The 16500-nt window shown below is 36.9% G+C and overlaps 1 protein-coding gene and 1 long non-coding RNA gene across 51 annotated transcripts in view; one reads left to right on the top strand and one right to left on the bottom strand.

The window, feature by feature from the left end:
* The window catches only part of SORBS2 (sorbin and SH3 domain containing 2), a 133355-nt gene that overhangs the window by 102247 nt on the left and 14608 nt on the right, over positions 1-16500 (top strand). For 22 of the 50 annotated variants that reach the window (XM_085547147.1, XM_015862066.3, XM_085547140.1 and 19 more), the window contains 7 exons: positions 1939-1991; positions 2377-2564; positions 8376-8461; positions 10211-10257; positions 11569-11683; positions 11779-11907; positions 13505-13708. In XM_085547147.1, coding sequence (XP_085403273.1) covers positions 1939-1991; positions 2377-2564; positions 8376-8461; positions 10211-10257; positions 11569-11683; positions 11779-11907; positions 13505-13708 — 822 coding nt within the window. Of the gene's footprint in view, positions 1-1938; positions 1992-2376; positions 2565-4800; positions 6376-8372; positions 8462-10210; positions 10258-11568; positions 11684-11778; positions 11908-13504; positions 13709-16500 lie in introns of all 50 variants that reach the window. The other 28 variants (XM_085547136.1, XM_085547133.1, XM_085547131.1 and 25 more) reach the window with 5 other exon arrangements.
* LOC107313643 (uncharacterized) lies at positions 9631-10608 on the bottom strand. Its single transcript, XR_014945975.1, has 2 exons — positions 10477-10608; positions 9631-9726 (listed from the first exon to the last, which is right to left on the bottom strand). It is a non-coding gene; the product is annotated as an uncharacterized LOC107313643 (long non-coding RNA).

Here is a 16500-nt window from a genome sequence, read left to right as displayed (position 1 = left end):
TATCCCCACATGTCTTCCAAATATAAAATAGGGATCATTTCATAAGCGCTACCAGCAGGTTTATTGCCTGTTTGAGACTATCTGATGATGATCAGCACACCTCCGTAACAGAAGCAGCTCCAAAGCACAGGCTCCTACTTACCCTGCTGATGGGAAGGTGCATTAACTCTTCACTTGATCCTAGAGCAGACAGTATGGTTTTGTGTCAGAGGACCCTTTCTCTGTAACTTACAGGTCCACTGACTTACTTTATGAGCGAGGTTACAGTACATAAAATGCTTTGGTGAACAATTACCCATTCCTGTTCTTCACATTAAAACAAAAAAACTAATTAGCGGATGGTATTAGTAAAGTCATCTATAGGTTGTTTATCACCTAATGACAAATGCTTTAAAAATAAATATAAAAATAAATCTTTAAATCTATGTTTTACTGGGGAAATGAAACTTGTTAGAAGTAGCTTTTCATTCATTTACAGAAAAATAGGTTGGTTTTAGCAAATTAAAAAATATTATGCTGTGGTAGAGCTTGACTGTATTCCACAGTCCTGTGTGCTCACTCATCATTTGGTGCTTGATGCTTGTTTTACTCCATGATCATAGAATCATAGAATAGATTCTATATATATAGATTCCATAATCATGGAGTAAAACAAGCGTCAAGCACCACTGCCCATAAAGCCAACTGGGAAAGAGGGATGTCACTGTATCAGTGGGGCAAGCCTTCTCTGATGGCAGTATCTAACACTGAGAAGAGCTGGGTTCATGTCAGCAGCACTGTTAGTCTTCTCCCAACTGGCCACTGCTATAAAAGACCTGCCCTGCTGAGGCAGCCACACACTTCCCATTCCTTGCCTACACAGGTCCTACATGTCCCACTGATTCAGCTTGCTCCCCTTGGCAGCAGCTTAATGCCCAGCTGCTGGGAAGATCTCTCTTAGACTGAAAACTGCATGTAGGTGTTGCGAGATGTCATATTAATTTGTGGATATGTTAAAGAATAAACACAACAGTAAATTATAGCAGATAGAGAAACTGTCACTGGAACTTTTAAATGACACTTTCTCCTTCCAACTGTTGTGCAGACACACTGGAATATATGCAGGTCATCCTCTGCTGTAAATGTGATGCAGATGAATAGAGGAGAACATGTCTCTTACATAATACTGTGCCTGAAGGATGTGCTGGATAACGATTAGCTCTTTTAGCCTAACACTTAAATTCTGAAGCTTTTATTTGCAGCTTTTGTGGAAAACAGTGATATAACTAGTTCTGCCACAGAGTTCTACGAGTGAGATTAAATATTGCTGCTTGAGAAACAGCTGGAATGCTTACACAGTGATGAGTGTTACTTCTGCAATCCTTTGGTATGGAGAAAAATCTGTAAAGATGTTTCCTATTTAGAGAATAAGTCTAGAAGGCTTCTACAGAGAGGAAAAATAGTTGACCACGAATGTAAGGTGGCCAAGAATTGGCCAGAAAAATCCTGGGTCCTTCAGCCGCTTTCGTTTCTCCCTATAACTGATTGTGAAATTCTGGTGAGTAATTGAGCTGGAGGAGAAGCTTTGCAGATGTTGCTTTGCACCAGGAGGAATCATTTTCAGATTTTTATATTTCATAGTCAAAGTTGATTTCAGGTGTCGTGTATTTCTGAAAATAGTATAGAGAAGCATGGGTCTGAGACATTGTTCTGTAGTACTTTAAAAGGAAAATTATAGCTGAAATAGAACACAAAAGGAAATCTAGTGATGCTCTTTAGAAGCTGCCTGACAGAATATTGCAATATCTGTGTGCTGGAGCGCAGAGTATGTTAACTACTGTAGTTTGCTTTTATAGGACGTCACAGAGTAGCAAATATAATAATCAAACACTATAAGCAGATATTGTCACCTTGTTTCATATACAGGCATACAATACATTTATATTTTTGTTTTCACAGACTTCCTTATATCATCATGCTTCAACAGACAGAGGCCTGGACAGGCCTTCCAGGTAAGAAATACACTATGTGTGTGTGTGACTTCAGTACAGATTATACAGCCTAAGGGGTTTTTTTTGTGATCTGAAGCCAGCAGATGTTGAAAAGAGTCAAAATTTAAGTGTCAGTTTGAGGACTCCTAAAGTCCTCACTATGAAAGCAATATAACAATTTTGTATGAAACTTTGATACAATCAAGTGACGAAAAAAATCAGCTTTTCTCTGTCAAACATGCTGTAAAAGAGCTAAGCCCAGTGCTTCTCCCTGTGCGTAATTCAGATGTATTTCTTCTGGCATTGTTCAATCCATAAGCAAATAATGCAATTATGAGTTTGCTTTTTAATTCCTGAGTTGTGATTACAGAGATGAGACTGCTACTAATACTGGTTATTTTTATAGTTCTGCAAGTACTGCGAGTGACTACAGGAAAAGGAGGAAGTCAGAACCTGCTGTAAGTCATCAGAGAGCACACAGTGACCAGAATGCAAACAGGCCCAGCCCGGGCCGTACAGATATGCAAGGCCCATACAACACCCTTAGAAAGCCTTTAACAAGCTCGTCTCCTTCTTCTCCATCACGAGCAAAAGGTAAGAGGACATCATATTTGTTAGGAGGAAAACTGATGATGATGTGTTGTAAAATCTCTTGGTAGTAAATGCAACTGTTGTCCACTGTTGCTGAGTGTAGGGAGATTTACTGTATGGGAGGCTTTGGACTACTCCTTAAAGACTAACTTGTTAATCTTTAAATGTGTGATGCCAAGCTGATAAAAAGCTGGACTTGTAGAAAGAGTTTTTCAGTTTTATCTTCCCCTTCTAGGACACAGAAAATTGGTTTATTAATAAAACTTTAAAGAATTTTATATTAGGGTATAAATAATGTTTTTCATTAAAGTGTCCTCTTATTATACTGTTCTTAGGGGAAATAAATCAGGACAAATACTATGTGAGATTAAAGATGTATTTCCACAATAGCAGACCTTCAGTTCAGTAGCTGGTGTCTTAGATAGTGTCAGTTATTAAGGCCTACTTTAGTCAAGCAAATATCCACAGTCAGATTTTTAATTTCATAAATCATAGAATGGTCTGGGTTGAAAAGAACCACAATGATCATCCAGTTTCAACCCCCTGCTATGTGCAGCATCGCCAGCCACCAGACCAGGCTGCCCAAAGCCACATCCAGAATCTTTGAAGTACTCAGTACAGAATATACAATCTAGTTTTTTGGGGTTTTGTTTTGTTTCCAAGTAACTCATGGTCCCACTGCTGTTCCCCATGTCTCTCAAGAGAAACCTGAATTAGGTGGTTTAGTTTGGGTGTTTTAGGTGTTTTCCTTAGCAAGACCAAAGGTTTCCAGAAAAATATATGATGGATGTAATATACAGAGTACTATCTATTACAATACGCATCCTTCTTTTCAAGTTTTTATTAGTCTTCTATTTGCTGTATTTTGTACCCATGCTATCCAAACAGTCTTAGCTGTAAAAAAGATTGTGTAAACCTTTGAAAAAGATTATTCCTACTGAAAAGATCACAGCATCTAGGTTGCATCAGAATGTATCAAAGAAAAACACTGAGGAATATTAAGAATGAAGTGACAGAAAAACAGATTTATTTCCAAACCACTGTTAAGATTAGTAATTTAAGAAGTAATCTCATCCATTTGGTGCACCAGAGTAGACAGTGAAAAGGTGGTAAACTCCACTTATCTGCATTTACTCTTTACTACACCACTGACAAGAAGTACCCACCATGACTTAAATGTTCCCACGTTACAAAACATGGGAACAGTAGTTCCACACAACTACTTAACATTTGGGAGTTAATCTAAATGAACCAATTCATTCTCTCCCATTATGAGATACAGCAGAATATTAACTTTTCTGGGAACCAATTTTTTTGTTAAAGGAGCAGCACACTGTAAGTTTCTGACACAGATTCAAGCTGTTCTTCTAGAAAGCAGACTGAACTGATTGATGTGTGTTGATTGACGTGTGTGTTCTCAACTGAACGCTGATGCTTTAAACCACTTCCGAAAGTTCAGCTCCAATATGAGAGACCAGAGTTCCAAATTTGTCTCATAGTGACTTCTGTGAATGTTAATCAGATCAAAAGCTCCGAGCAGCTTTCAGAATACACAGATATTTGAAATATAGTTCAGAATGTATAATAGAGTAATTTCTTAATACTCGGTATATACTAAAAACATATTAATAAGAAATTTAAGTTAACTAAGAGATATAAATGTTGCCCAATTTTTACGTTTTCTGTAATCATCATTCAATTGAAGTTCCACAGAAAAAGGGAAAAAAAAGAGATCTATTTAAACATAAAAAATGGTGGTCTTAGTTGCAGGGATGAAACACTTCAGTCTCTCTCCAAATTAAGTTTATCTCAGTTAACATTCTGGGCTCTAGATTTGTGGTTTGTCTTCATCTTTAATTTTTTTTCAGCTTGTATTGGCTTTTTTAGCTGCTTCATCATCAATATTGATAGCTGTTTTCTTACACTGTTGTGTTTCCATTTGGGAGGAGGACATCACCACAATTCTTGAGGATTTTGGATTTCTATTTATTTATTTATTTATATGTTCAAATTAGCATAAGTGCATTATTAAAGCTGGAAAATGGCTTATTAGCTCTGAAGTCCTGTTCTGTAGAGACATGTACTGACTAGAGCTGACAGAATAGATGCACTCATGGCTGTCTCTTTTCTGATACTTACTGTGTCTTTCTGATACTTACTGATATTAATTCCAACTTTCTGAATCTTTTAATTTCTGGCAATGTCTCTCTTTTATCATGCTGCTCTATGGATTATAAAGGTGGGGATATTAGCAAAGTATATCCATCCCTCCTCAGTTATTCAGTGCACAACCACAACACCTCAAATGAATTAGATTACTGTAGCACTTACAGACAACATTTAGCTGTTCCTAATGATTCAAGAAGGGCAATCAACTACAAGAATGGCTGGCAAATGACTCGACAAAATGCAGAAGTCTGGAGCAGCACAGAAGAAACAACTTCTCCAAAGAGAAAATCTCGTAGCTGTGATGATCTTTTAACAGATGATCGGGATAACTTTCCCGATGCACAGGCCAAGTCCGAAAGCATGGGCTCTCTTCTGTGTGAGGAGGATGCCAAAGAGGTTTGCTCAATGAACTGGGCATCCCCATATGCGCCTGAGGGCCGTGGTGGTGGTAGGGCAAGGGTTCGTCACAGATCTGCACACGATGCCCCAGGTTTTCTTAAAATGTACAAGAAGATGCATCGTATCAATCGCAAGGACTTGATGAACTCTGAGGTGATCTGTTCTGTGAAGTCCAGAATACTGCAGTATGAAAAAGAACAGCATAAAGGTATTCTTCAGGGCTGGAGAGAGTCTTCTACTGAAGAGGTGCCCAGAGACATGGTGCCAACCAGAATATCAGAATTTGAAAAACTAATTCAGAAGTCAAAATCCATGCCAAATCTGGGTGATGAAATGTTGTCAAACATTACACTAGAGCCTTCTAAAAATGGCTTATGTTCACAGCGGCGATTTTCTATCGAGTCCCTGCTGGAGGAAGAAAATGAAGTCAGACATCCCTCTCAGGTACAACGGAGCTACAAGTCTAAAACCCTGGTGCCAATTCATATTGAAGTGACCAGTGATGAGCCACAACGGTCACATATGGATTTCTCAGACAGTGATCAAGATGGAGTGGTTTCTGACCTCAGTGACTTTATACAGATAGAGGGGTCATCCTTTTGTAGTGAAAGTGACTTTGATCACTATTCCTTCACATCATCTGAAAGCTTTTATGGATCGGGTCATCACCACCACCATCACCACCACCACCACAGGCATCTCATCAGCTCCTGCAAAGGGAGATGCCCAGCATCCTACACCCGCTTCACCACCATGTTGAAACACGAAAGGGCTAAACAAGAACCTGCTGAAGATCCAAGGAGACAGGAGGCAGAATCTGGCCTCTCCAAGATAGCATTCCTAGTCAGCCCAGTGCCTTTCCGAAGGAAAAAAAGTGCAGCCCCTAAGAAACAAACTGAAAAGACAAAACGCAAGTCATCTGTATTTGAAGCACTAGATTCTGCACTTAAAGACATCTGTGACCAAATTAAAGCTGAAAAAAGAAGGGGAAGCTTGCCTGACAACAGTATATTGCACAGACTTATTACTGAGCTGCTTCCAGACATTCCAGAAAGGAATTCATCTCTTACAGCTCTGAAAAAGAGTCCCATGCACCAGCCTTTTCATCCACTGCCTCAAGATGGTGCTACCCATTGCCCACTTTACCAGAATGATTGTGGAAGATTACCTCTTAGTGCCTCTCTTCAAGACATGGACACAACTAACAACAATAACCAAGAAAATGATAGTGCACTGTGTTTCCAAGGTGGATTCACTTTCTTCCTCTATCCTTGTGATTTATTCCCTTTATTTCCCACCCTTTCTCATTCCATTTTTATCCATGTAGTATATAAGAACGGTCCATCCCACAAAACTCATAACGCAGGAAGACTTATTTTTACATCACTGCAAACCTAGAGAAATTTGTTGTCTATTCACAAAATGAAGAAATCTGGACAATTGGAGGAATGGTGTACTTCAACTATTAGATAATTAGTGCTACAAATAATAATGGTGTTTTTAACCTGAGTGATTTTTTTCCTAAAACAAAACCAAAAACCTTTCAGAAAGTAAACAGATTCATCATTAAGATGACGGTCAAATACAAAACAATATGCAGGGAGTCTTTTACTTGAATATTTTTAAACCAAAATCAGCATCAAAAACATATTAAAAAAAAAAAAAAAAGCAAAAAAACCTATGTAGTAAAATGTGTAATTGACAAAAATCTGCCAGTGAAATAGTGAGTTGTTTCTGGTTTTTTCATGAGAATACACCCATTCAATTGCTTCATGCTACTTTTTGTGAATAGACCTGACAGTTATTTTAGGAAGTTTTCATTATTGCTGTTCAAAGGTTTTCCAATCTCTGTGGCAGCAAACCTAATTCTTCTCAGCAAATTTTAATGTGACTATGGAATTTTCAGAAATATCACAGAAGTGAAATTCTCAATAATCAAAACTGTAAAGATGGGTTTGGTCAAATAACACATAACCAATATCACAAAGACATTCTTTCATCCATTTGTGATTTCACTAATAGCCTTTTGAAGTCACTAACTTCTCAAAGATGCTCATTCATAGAGCTCTGGATGTGTGGAAGCGGAATTATTTAACATAGAAATGCTGTCATTTAAAGAATACATGACAGACTTTCAAAAGACATTAAACTAAACCATCTAGGAAGTAGGGAAATCCATAGTGCAGAGTAAATGTAGATTCCTAATAGCTCCTGTGACAACAAGGCAGCCACATAAAGAAAGCTGCCCACAATTGGAACTATGGTAAATTTGCTGGGGATGCTATGCTTGCACCCAACAACCTAAGTGATGCAGTTAAGTAATTTTTGCCCCCCACTGTATTTATCAATAGTTTGAAGTCCTCGTAGCTTAGCCAACAGCCCATTGAGGTCTCTGTTCTGTAAAACTGCAACATAATGCAGTAGATGTTTTTAATTCTATTTTTCCATAAGGTTGGTAAAAACAGATCATGTGAATGAAGTCAAAGAGGCAAGTATCAATCAGAAGCCTCCAGCAGCCCACATTGGGAGACTACAATTGCTAGTAAATCTCAGAAGTCAAGGGACAGCTTATTTCATTCTCTGTTCTGAAATAATTCCATTGCATTTTAATTCACACTGGAAACTGTGCAAGATTTTTTTCTTTTTTCTTTTATTGAAATACAAAAAGAGGCATCTGCCATCCTGTAGTGTATCATCTTCTAGTAAACATTGGGAAGCTATGCTTTAGAGAGAATTTGCCACAGAGATTGGTGAGTAATGATTTATAATTTCATCTTTTTACGAAATAAAACAACTAACAAGTTGGCCTATTAAAGAGAAATTGTTTCCTCTTATTATCTCATTGAGGCATGCTTTAGTCATGTTTTGTGCATGTAATTGTGATTATATTGTTGGCATTCAGAAAAGATTCTAACGGCTTGATAAAGTCTCAGTATTGTTGTTGTGTCTTCCATTTGGTCCAGCAGGGATGCATCACCTCATACAGTAAGGCATAATTTTGCTCTTCCCATTCTCTATTACACATTCTTCAGCTGTGGATCAGAAGCAAGCCTTGACTTGAGAGATGGTATCTTTGTTTCTTTAAAGGTCCACTTTAACCATAACATAACATGCTTCTCTTCTGATTACATGTGAAATTATAGAAACAGTATCTCTTCATTCCTTTCAAAGATTCCAAGCAGTATGCCAGATTTTAATATGTTTCTTTTACCACAGTTTCACATAATGATGTTCTGTTTTCAGTAGACCAGGAAACTCCTGGAAACTATTCTGCTTTCACTGATGTGGAACGATGTACTCCAAGGGACAGAAGAGGAACTACAGATAAAGAGGTAGCAAACCAAAAATAAATAATGCAGCAATATCCATACAGATAAATCAGTAACATTTCTGAGACAAGATTTTTGTTGGTCATAAGACAACGTAATGATACAGACAAAAGGAAGCGCCACTTATCAACACAGTATTTAGATGAGACAAAATCCTTCTTTTTCACTAAAGAGACAGGTACTTAAAGAATATCAAATGCAAGACAAGCTGCATCTTCTGATTTTATTTAAATGGACGTGGACAGTAGTTGACTGGAGTGAATGTCTGGTGGATAGCAGGTGTGAGTGGGGGAAAGGCTCATTTGAAAAATCACAGAATTACACAAGAAACTGCCTCAACTGTTTCAATCCTGACATCTGTGTTCTGTCATTACTTGTGTTTTAAAAGAAGAACAAAAACCAAAACACTGCTGTTGGTGTGTTATAGAAAGAGCATTATCCTAACAGCAAACTCTAAAACTTTATGTAATAGCTTTGGTGATTGTGATTATATACCAATTGCTTATTTTAATGCTTTGGCAGAAGAAATGGAAGCAGGTGTACAAGCTCTAAAGAAAGTAACACATTATCACTTGAAATATGCTTAAGAGAGTGATGTATTCAATTTTTGTGTGTGTACTTTTAAGTCCTAGAACTTGAAGCACTTCACAAACAGGCTTTGGGGATTTTACTCAGTCATAAAGTAACTATATTTATATTAACTAGCATCTGTTGACTACAGATTGTTAACTTTTCAATTGATTTGAATACAGTACACTCTTGAGTTACCACAGTTTTGTGCAATAGTTTTATCTTAATTGTTTTTGTAATTTAGGAGTGGAGAACAAGCAAGTAAATACTCTGAACAGCAGACACTCTTCGCACTTAATAATATATAAACTAATTTAAGTGTTTTCTCTAGGCTGCCTAGCTTGTTAAATGGTGGTACAACTTCAGAATCTAGTTCCACTTCCACCCCAGGGACATGGTTACATCACTGCAATTCAATTAAGAGTCTTAAGTCCAAGGAAGACTGCTCATTAGAAAATGATGGTTAAAAAAAGTTTCATGATATGGATGGAGTATTTAAAGAATTCTGAGTTTCCATATGAAAAGATGTTAGGTAGATAAGAATGGTTTGTGGTATAAGACTGCAATGATTTAAAAAACAATGAGAGGACAGAAGACCTACATTTTAATTCTATTTTGTAGATTTTGCATCCAGTCAGTCCCACTGTTCTTTTAATACCATCTCCATTCTTTCATTCTTTGCTTTATCAGTTACAGTACTATAAAACAAACAAACATGCCAAATCAATAAAAACTAAAAAAAAAACAAAAAACAAACAAACAAAAAAAAAACGCTTAATGAAAAGGATAATTGCTCTCATCCAAAAAACAATTTTTATAACAGCAGAGAAAAATGCTTTATATTTAGGCCATCCTACTGGAAAGAGAGCTGTAATGGAGTATTGCATCAGTATCCAAAAACATAATTTGACAGATCCCTTCAATAACTCTCGGGACTTCTTTATTAAAGACAATGCTCTGGGTAGGTGCCGGTTCTATTTTTAAAACACTGTCCCAAATACCTAACAACCTTAGGAAAGTAAGTCGTATATTTAATTACCTAAATAGTGTCTTACTGTGAGAACTGCTGTAAATTACGCGCACTTCTTTTTTTTAGATCTCGGTCACCTTTTTAAAAGCTAAAAGTTGTTTGCCATGTAGTAATGCTACCTGAATGTGTTAATCATTTTGCCTACTTTTCAGAAACTGCCAGCTAGAGCTGTATATGACTTTAAAGCTCAAACTTCTAAGTAAGTACTTAACTTTTGTTCCTTTAAGTATTTATAGTCATGGAGAATCTTTCTAGCACTTGACACAGCTACCTGCTGTTAAAGCCAGTTTCTACAGCTAAATGCCATGAAATCAGAGGAACCCTCTTGCCTTCACAACAGCTTCTGCATTAGCATGCTGCATATAAGAAGTTATGTAATTAAAAAGTTATAAATTCTTCTATTTTCCATTGTACTTACTTGAACATGTGAGCAGATGTGCATCTTCACCTTTCTGTAATGATTCCTCAGGGTTGCCCACTGAATTGACCTTTCTTGTAAATCAAATTTAGGTTACACAAAGTAGCATGCTTAGTGTGCTGTTGTGGATAGATTATTTTCTGAAGCTTCTGTACAGTGCTTCAGGATCTTCCATACATCTTGTCTTACCACAGATTTTCTGCAGGATGTAAAACATCCACACCAAGATAAACTAAAGTTGTCTGTCAGGGAAAAAAGAAAAAAAAAATCAGAAATACTGTTCTAGGATATGAGGGAGTCAGAGGAGAACACTGTATTTCATTACCGCTGTCACTCTGGCCATCCAGGATGTTCAAGCATTCTTTAGATGGGGTATAACATCGTCATTAATATTGCATTAGCTGTGTAAACTGACAACTTGAATGATCAGAATAGATTAGGTCCTGAAAAAAAAACAACCTGACAGTACAGCAAATACCACCCAGTCCGGGTACTAATAATGTTCCTAATGATGTGGATAATTCCCTTTTTCAGTGTCCAACATTAAGCATATTACAGGCCTTAATTCTCAGAAATGGTGAGAACATAATCATGCTTCTGATCAGCTTGGTTTCAAAAGAAAACCAGGTGGCACAGAAGCACTCCAAGCTATGCTGCTGCAACAAGGTAGTAATTGGTCACAGAAGCATGCAATGTGTTCAGTAGCTTTCCCTACAAATTTGTCAAGAACACCAAATATGACTCCGATACCTGTCGTAACACCAGCATCTAAACAGGGGAACCCAAAGTCATCATCCTTGCCTGCAGACACTATACTGTCCACTCTGATAATAACTACAAATACTTTCTTGGAGTGAAAATTAGGCCTACGTGCCTCACTGATAGTATCTAGTATTCATAAATGTGAATCGTGTTGTTTTATAGGGTATAATCAACTGGTAAACATGCCTCAGCTATGACATCTTTTCTCCAGATGTTTAGTTGCTACATGTTGTTTCAGTTTTGAACTTAGAAACTGAGGGAGTTATGTAGGTAGAGGAGTTCAAATGTAAAGAAGGCTATAAACACCTGATTTAAATGAATCTCTTACAGAGAGCTGTCCTTTAAGAAAGGAGATACTGTGTATATCCTCAGGAAAATTGATCAAAACTGGTATGAAGGTGAGCACCACGGAAGAGTTGGAATATTCCCAATTTCTTATGTTGAGGTTTGTTCTTTGTTTTAATTCCTTGAATTATTTCGGGTAACAGATCCAAAAGCTATGTGCAAAGGATTAAAATCTGTCGGTATTTTTCTCCCTAGAAGCTTTCTCCTCCAGAAAAAGCACAGCCTGCCAGGCCGCCTCCTCCTGCACAGATTGGAGAGATTGGAGAAGCTATTGCCAAATATAATTTCAATGCAGACACAAATGTGGAGTTATCGCTTAGAAAGGTACAGTTTAGAACTGTCTTTATCAAAATAACGCTATGATGTCTACTGCTAAACAGAATTAATTTATTCATAAATACAGTGCTCTGGTACTAAATTCGCTATGCACAAAGCAATATAATGGTAGAAAGCTGCTGACAAACTCATTAGCTTGCATCCTTTCCCAGCTGCCTGCAAATAGCTTAAATATTATGTGTACATAAATGTAATTGCCAAATGCAAACACCTCCTAACTGGCAACCCAATTTTCTACTTTTCGTTTCAATTATCCATTGACCTTTTTAGGAATTTTTGCTGTCTTTATCATGGTGAGGTTTTTACTACAGAAGAAATAAAAATGCAGAAAACAGCAAAATTCAGCAGAAAAGCTCAGATGTGTTTGTGAAAGTACTGGCTCTTGCAAATATTTCATCTTAATAATCTGCTCTTTCTAACATACTTGCGTCATGTCTATAAACATAAATGTTGGTGATGATCCTTTATTATACATGATCAAAACAAATGCTTAATTGCTGGGTTTGTCTGACTGAGATACTCTTGCTGTAGGAACTTCATTGTAAAAAAAATATCAGGAATAGGAACAGAGAGAACTGCAGGTGGGGGGCAGTTTGAGTTCTTTTCTTTAAATTCCCTTTCATGCTGTTTGCGGTGGTCACCATCTTGTCAGCCCTGTTTTGGTTTGCTTTTAAAAGTTACAATTCCATCCTAATGATGATAATTTTAGGGCACTCCACAAGACTACAACAGAAACCTAAGAACAAAAAAAAACGAATAAGGAAGGATTTGTTCTAAAAAGACGGGGTAAGAAGCACAGCACATCAGACAAAAGAAGGAGCTCATTAAGTTTCAAAACAGAGAAATATTTGAATTAAAAAGTTGCTATTTTCCATTTTAATTTCTAGGCTCTCTAAAAACAGTAAGTGAGCCACTGCCCATCTGTCTTCTTACATAGATACCTGCTTGTGCAGCATGCTCAGTGGGAAAAGCATTTATCACTTTTTCCCCATGAAAAAAAATTTGAACTTTTCATTCCCACTTGTTACAGTTTTACTTGATAACAAAGCACGTGTGTGGATTTAATTAACTTCTATTACTTTAGGGAAAATGGGGCATTTAAATTAATGCAGTCAGGGGTTGTGGACACTCCATCCCTGGAACTGTTCAAGACCAGGTTGGATGGGGTCAAGATGGGTACCAGATCTGCAGGTTGGTAGTCCTGCATGTGGCGGGGGGGCTGGAACTTGGTGATCCTTGGGGTCCCTTCCAACCCAAGCCATTCTGTGATTCTATGATTATTCCATGTTACAGCTGGGGTTTTAGCTAGTAGGCTAGCCAACAATTTAAACAGGTTGCACTCCTATGAAAAGTCTGTGTTAGTCCTCCAACCAAGAGATTCTGCTGAACAGCAAGTGCAGTCTGTAATGATCTTCCTTTTGGTAGAATGGTATTTGTTTACACGGTTTGTATAAATGGCAGGAGAAAGGTGAAGGCAGAAACAGTACTGCAGAGAAAATAATTCTTTGCATTAAAATGATATCAGCAATTCAAAAAAATCCTTACTACTCATCTGCTGACAACTCATTTTTAAAATGCATTCCAGGGAGACAGAGTCGTTCTTCTTAAGCGAGTTGATCAGAACTGGTATGAAGGTAAAATACCAGGAACCAACAGACAAGGCATCTTCCCTGTTTCCTATGTAGAAGTTGTCAAAAAGAATGCATCAAAAAGTGCTGATGACTACCCTGATCCTCCTATACCCCAAAGCTATTCTAGTGACAGAATACACAATTTAAGTTCAACTAAGGTAAGGACTTTTCTTCTTTGATATCACCCCCAGAGTGGGTTTAGAAGGACTTTTAATTTTTTCATTAATGTGATAAACACATAATTTATGCATTCAGTTCACTCCTTTCTTGCAGATGTATTGCATACGTAGAGTGCATTAGTAACTTGCCATTGAAGTATTTTAATGAAAGCTTTACATTCTGCCAGAATAGTTGCTCAGAAGAAAATAATAATAATAATTAATAACAATAATAATAATAATATTAATAATAATAATAATAACTTACTGTGGAGTCTAGGACAGAATTGGAGCATCAAAGATATGTTTAGCAAATTCATAATGCAATGTGAAGATATATCTGTCATCGTAAAAGCCTGCAATCCCATAAGCATGCAAAGGGCATAAGAGGGTAGTTTGCAAGGGGACACAGCTTGACAAGAGCAAAGCTATGCCTTTCAGTGTAAAAGAAAACAGCTAGTGATTCCATACTGTAACCTTCCTCCTTTTACCGCTGACACTCTACAAGGAGGCTGTTGGTTGGAGAGCAGTTCTTTATAGTGGTATGACAACAGTGACAGCACTGTATCATTCGATAGTGAGTCAAATGTCATCACACTGTCAGTGTTTGAATTCAGACCTCCACAGCTGTGATTTTTCACACCAAACATGTCATAGTTCCTGAATCATTTTCCTTCTAGTTCATAACTACCACAAATCATTACAAAAAGATTCCTGTGTTCCAGTTTATCTTTCACTTTCAATATTTCACAGTATCCACTTCAGAGATGAAATCAAGAAAGCATCCGTATGGAAATTGAAATTAGCATTAATGTATTACCAATCAGTGATTTTGAATGCTAAAGATGGATTCCTTTCCAAATCTTCCTCTTTATCACTGTCGATCTCTTCACCATGGGGCAATATGTTTTGTATGAAATTTATAAAGCTCCTATCCTGCAATTTATCTATTTGTTTCAGATGGTTTTACCATTTTCTACTTTCATGTACTTGCATACTATTACTTATTTAGATGCTTCGGCTTTGGGATAAGTTTCACATTTATTTACAGCTTTTGGAACAGTCAGTTATAGGTAACAATGGTCTCTGACAATACTGCTTATGGGTAAGCAATATTAGCTGCTTTATGGTATTTGTTCACAGAGAAGTAGCATCTCCTTTCTCTTCCATTCCAAGAAATTTTTTGAACTGAAATAGTATCAAGTTCTGCATCTCCACATAAGGTATTCATGAACAGCAGCCTTTTCTCATTACCATAACCAGAAGGTCATTTAAGAGCATGAGGCAATTTAGGTGCTGCATGCTCAAAAGCAAATATAGCATGCTCCATATCTGGAGTCACCTCTCCCCATTTTCTATGCATTTCCTGCAGCTAAAGCTGTTTTTTGTCTAACCCCTATTATCTTATCAGTGATCCCTTCCTGAGCACAAGAAATGCTTAGGAGTATTCCTATTCAGGTAAAAATAAATAAATAAATACACGCTTGTTAAAAATAAGTCTGTAATTTCTTATCTTTAAAAATTATTTAGATTCTTCTGTGAAAGTTGAAAAGCCTAAACTTTGGGAGCCTTCACGTTCTTCTTATATTCATTCACTCACTCCTATTCAAAGTTATACTGAATATTGTCCAGATTTGCCTCTTCTTTGCAAGCAAGGATGAGATGAATTCAAATCTTTCTTACTAGTGTCACCAGCATCACAGCAGGTGTGCATCTTCACCATTGTGTATGTTTTTAAATGGTGAAAGTATTGCAGACACATTGGATTACAAATCTGTCCTGCCACTAATATCATGTAACATATTAGTTCTCGAGTGAAGGGGAGGGGCATTAGTCTTAGTAAACTTTTGGAATCATCTGGTTCTACTCTAAGTAAAAAACAGAAACAAAACAAAACAAAAAGCATCACACCACTGACATTATTAAACAGACATATTTTTTTCTAACTGTATTCAGAAATGACCATTCCAAACATGCAGCTGTCTTGTTCCTGACTACCCAGGAGGACCTTAGCAGGCCTGAAGGTGTTCTTGAGTTTGCAGCAAGGACTAAAACTCTGGGGAGTTTTAGCATGCAACTCATTTTACAAATCCTGTTGCTAGAGAAATTGTTCTAAACTTCTCTGGCCTGATGTCAATAAAAATAAGGAGAATAAAGCTTGCTTTTAATTTACATTAACTTGGCCTAGAGCATTTATATCTTTAGTTTTAGTGCAGCGTGTAGCAACGTGCAGTGCCTCCTGGGCCATGTGACTTCTGAACCACATATCAGAAGCCTTTTTCCAAGAGTAAAGATGAGGGAAAGAGATGGAGTGCTGTTAGTAATGGTCCAGCTATGTTTTAGTTTGGAGACTCTATACTTTGGTACAGAAGATTCTATAACAAAGGTTTATCTAACTTTAAATTAAATCTATTTGCATCAAGAAAATTCCAGTAGAAGGTAAGTAAACTAACATTTCTATTCTGTGATATTAATTTGGCCTTATGAAATTATTTTCATATTCTAAAGTAATACTTAAAGTCTAAAGTTGTACAGATAACCTAAAGAGAGGTGCACCTAGTTATTGTGGGTAATTCTAACAATGATGTCAAACCATTTTTCATTTTATTTTAATTAATTTTGAGGATTAATAGTTATAAAAATGCATTTTCAGTATTTACTGAAGCAATGGATATCTACTGATGCTGTGTACGTATGACTCACCAGTCTCATTCTTACAAAAGGACGTTTCTTTTACCAGAAGGATACTTCAATCAATATTATGTAATGGTACTCAAAATATACTGCTGTAT

Source organism: Coturnix japonica, chromosome 4 (genome assembly GCF_054131305.1).
Source record: "Coturnix japonica strain WE chromosome 4, WE-NBRP24, whole genome shotgun sequence".
Classification (NCBI taxonomy): Eukaryota; Metazoa; Chordata; class Aves; order Galliformes; family Phasianidae; genus Coturnix; species Coturnix japonica.
This window is presented reverse-complemented; position numbering and strand designations above follow the sequence as displayed.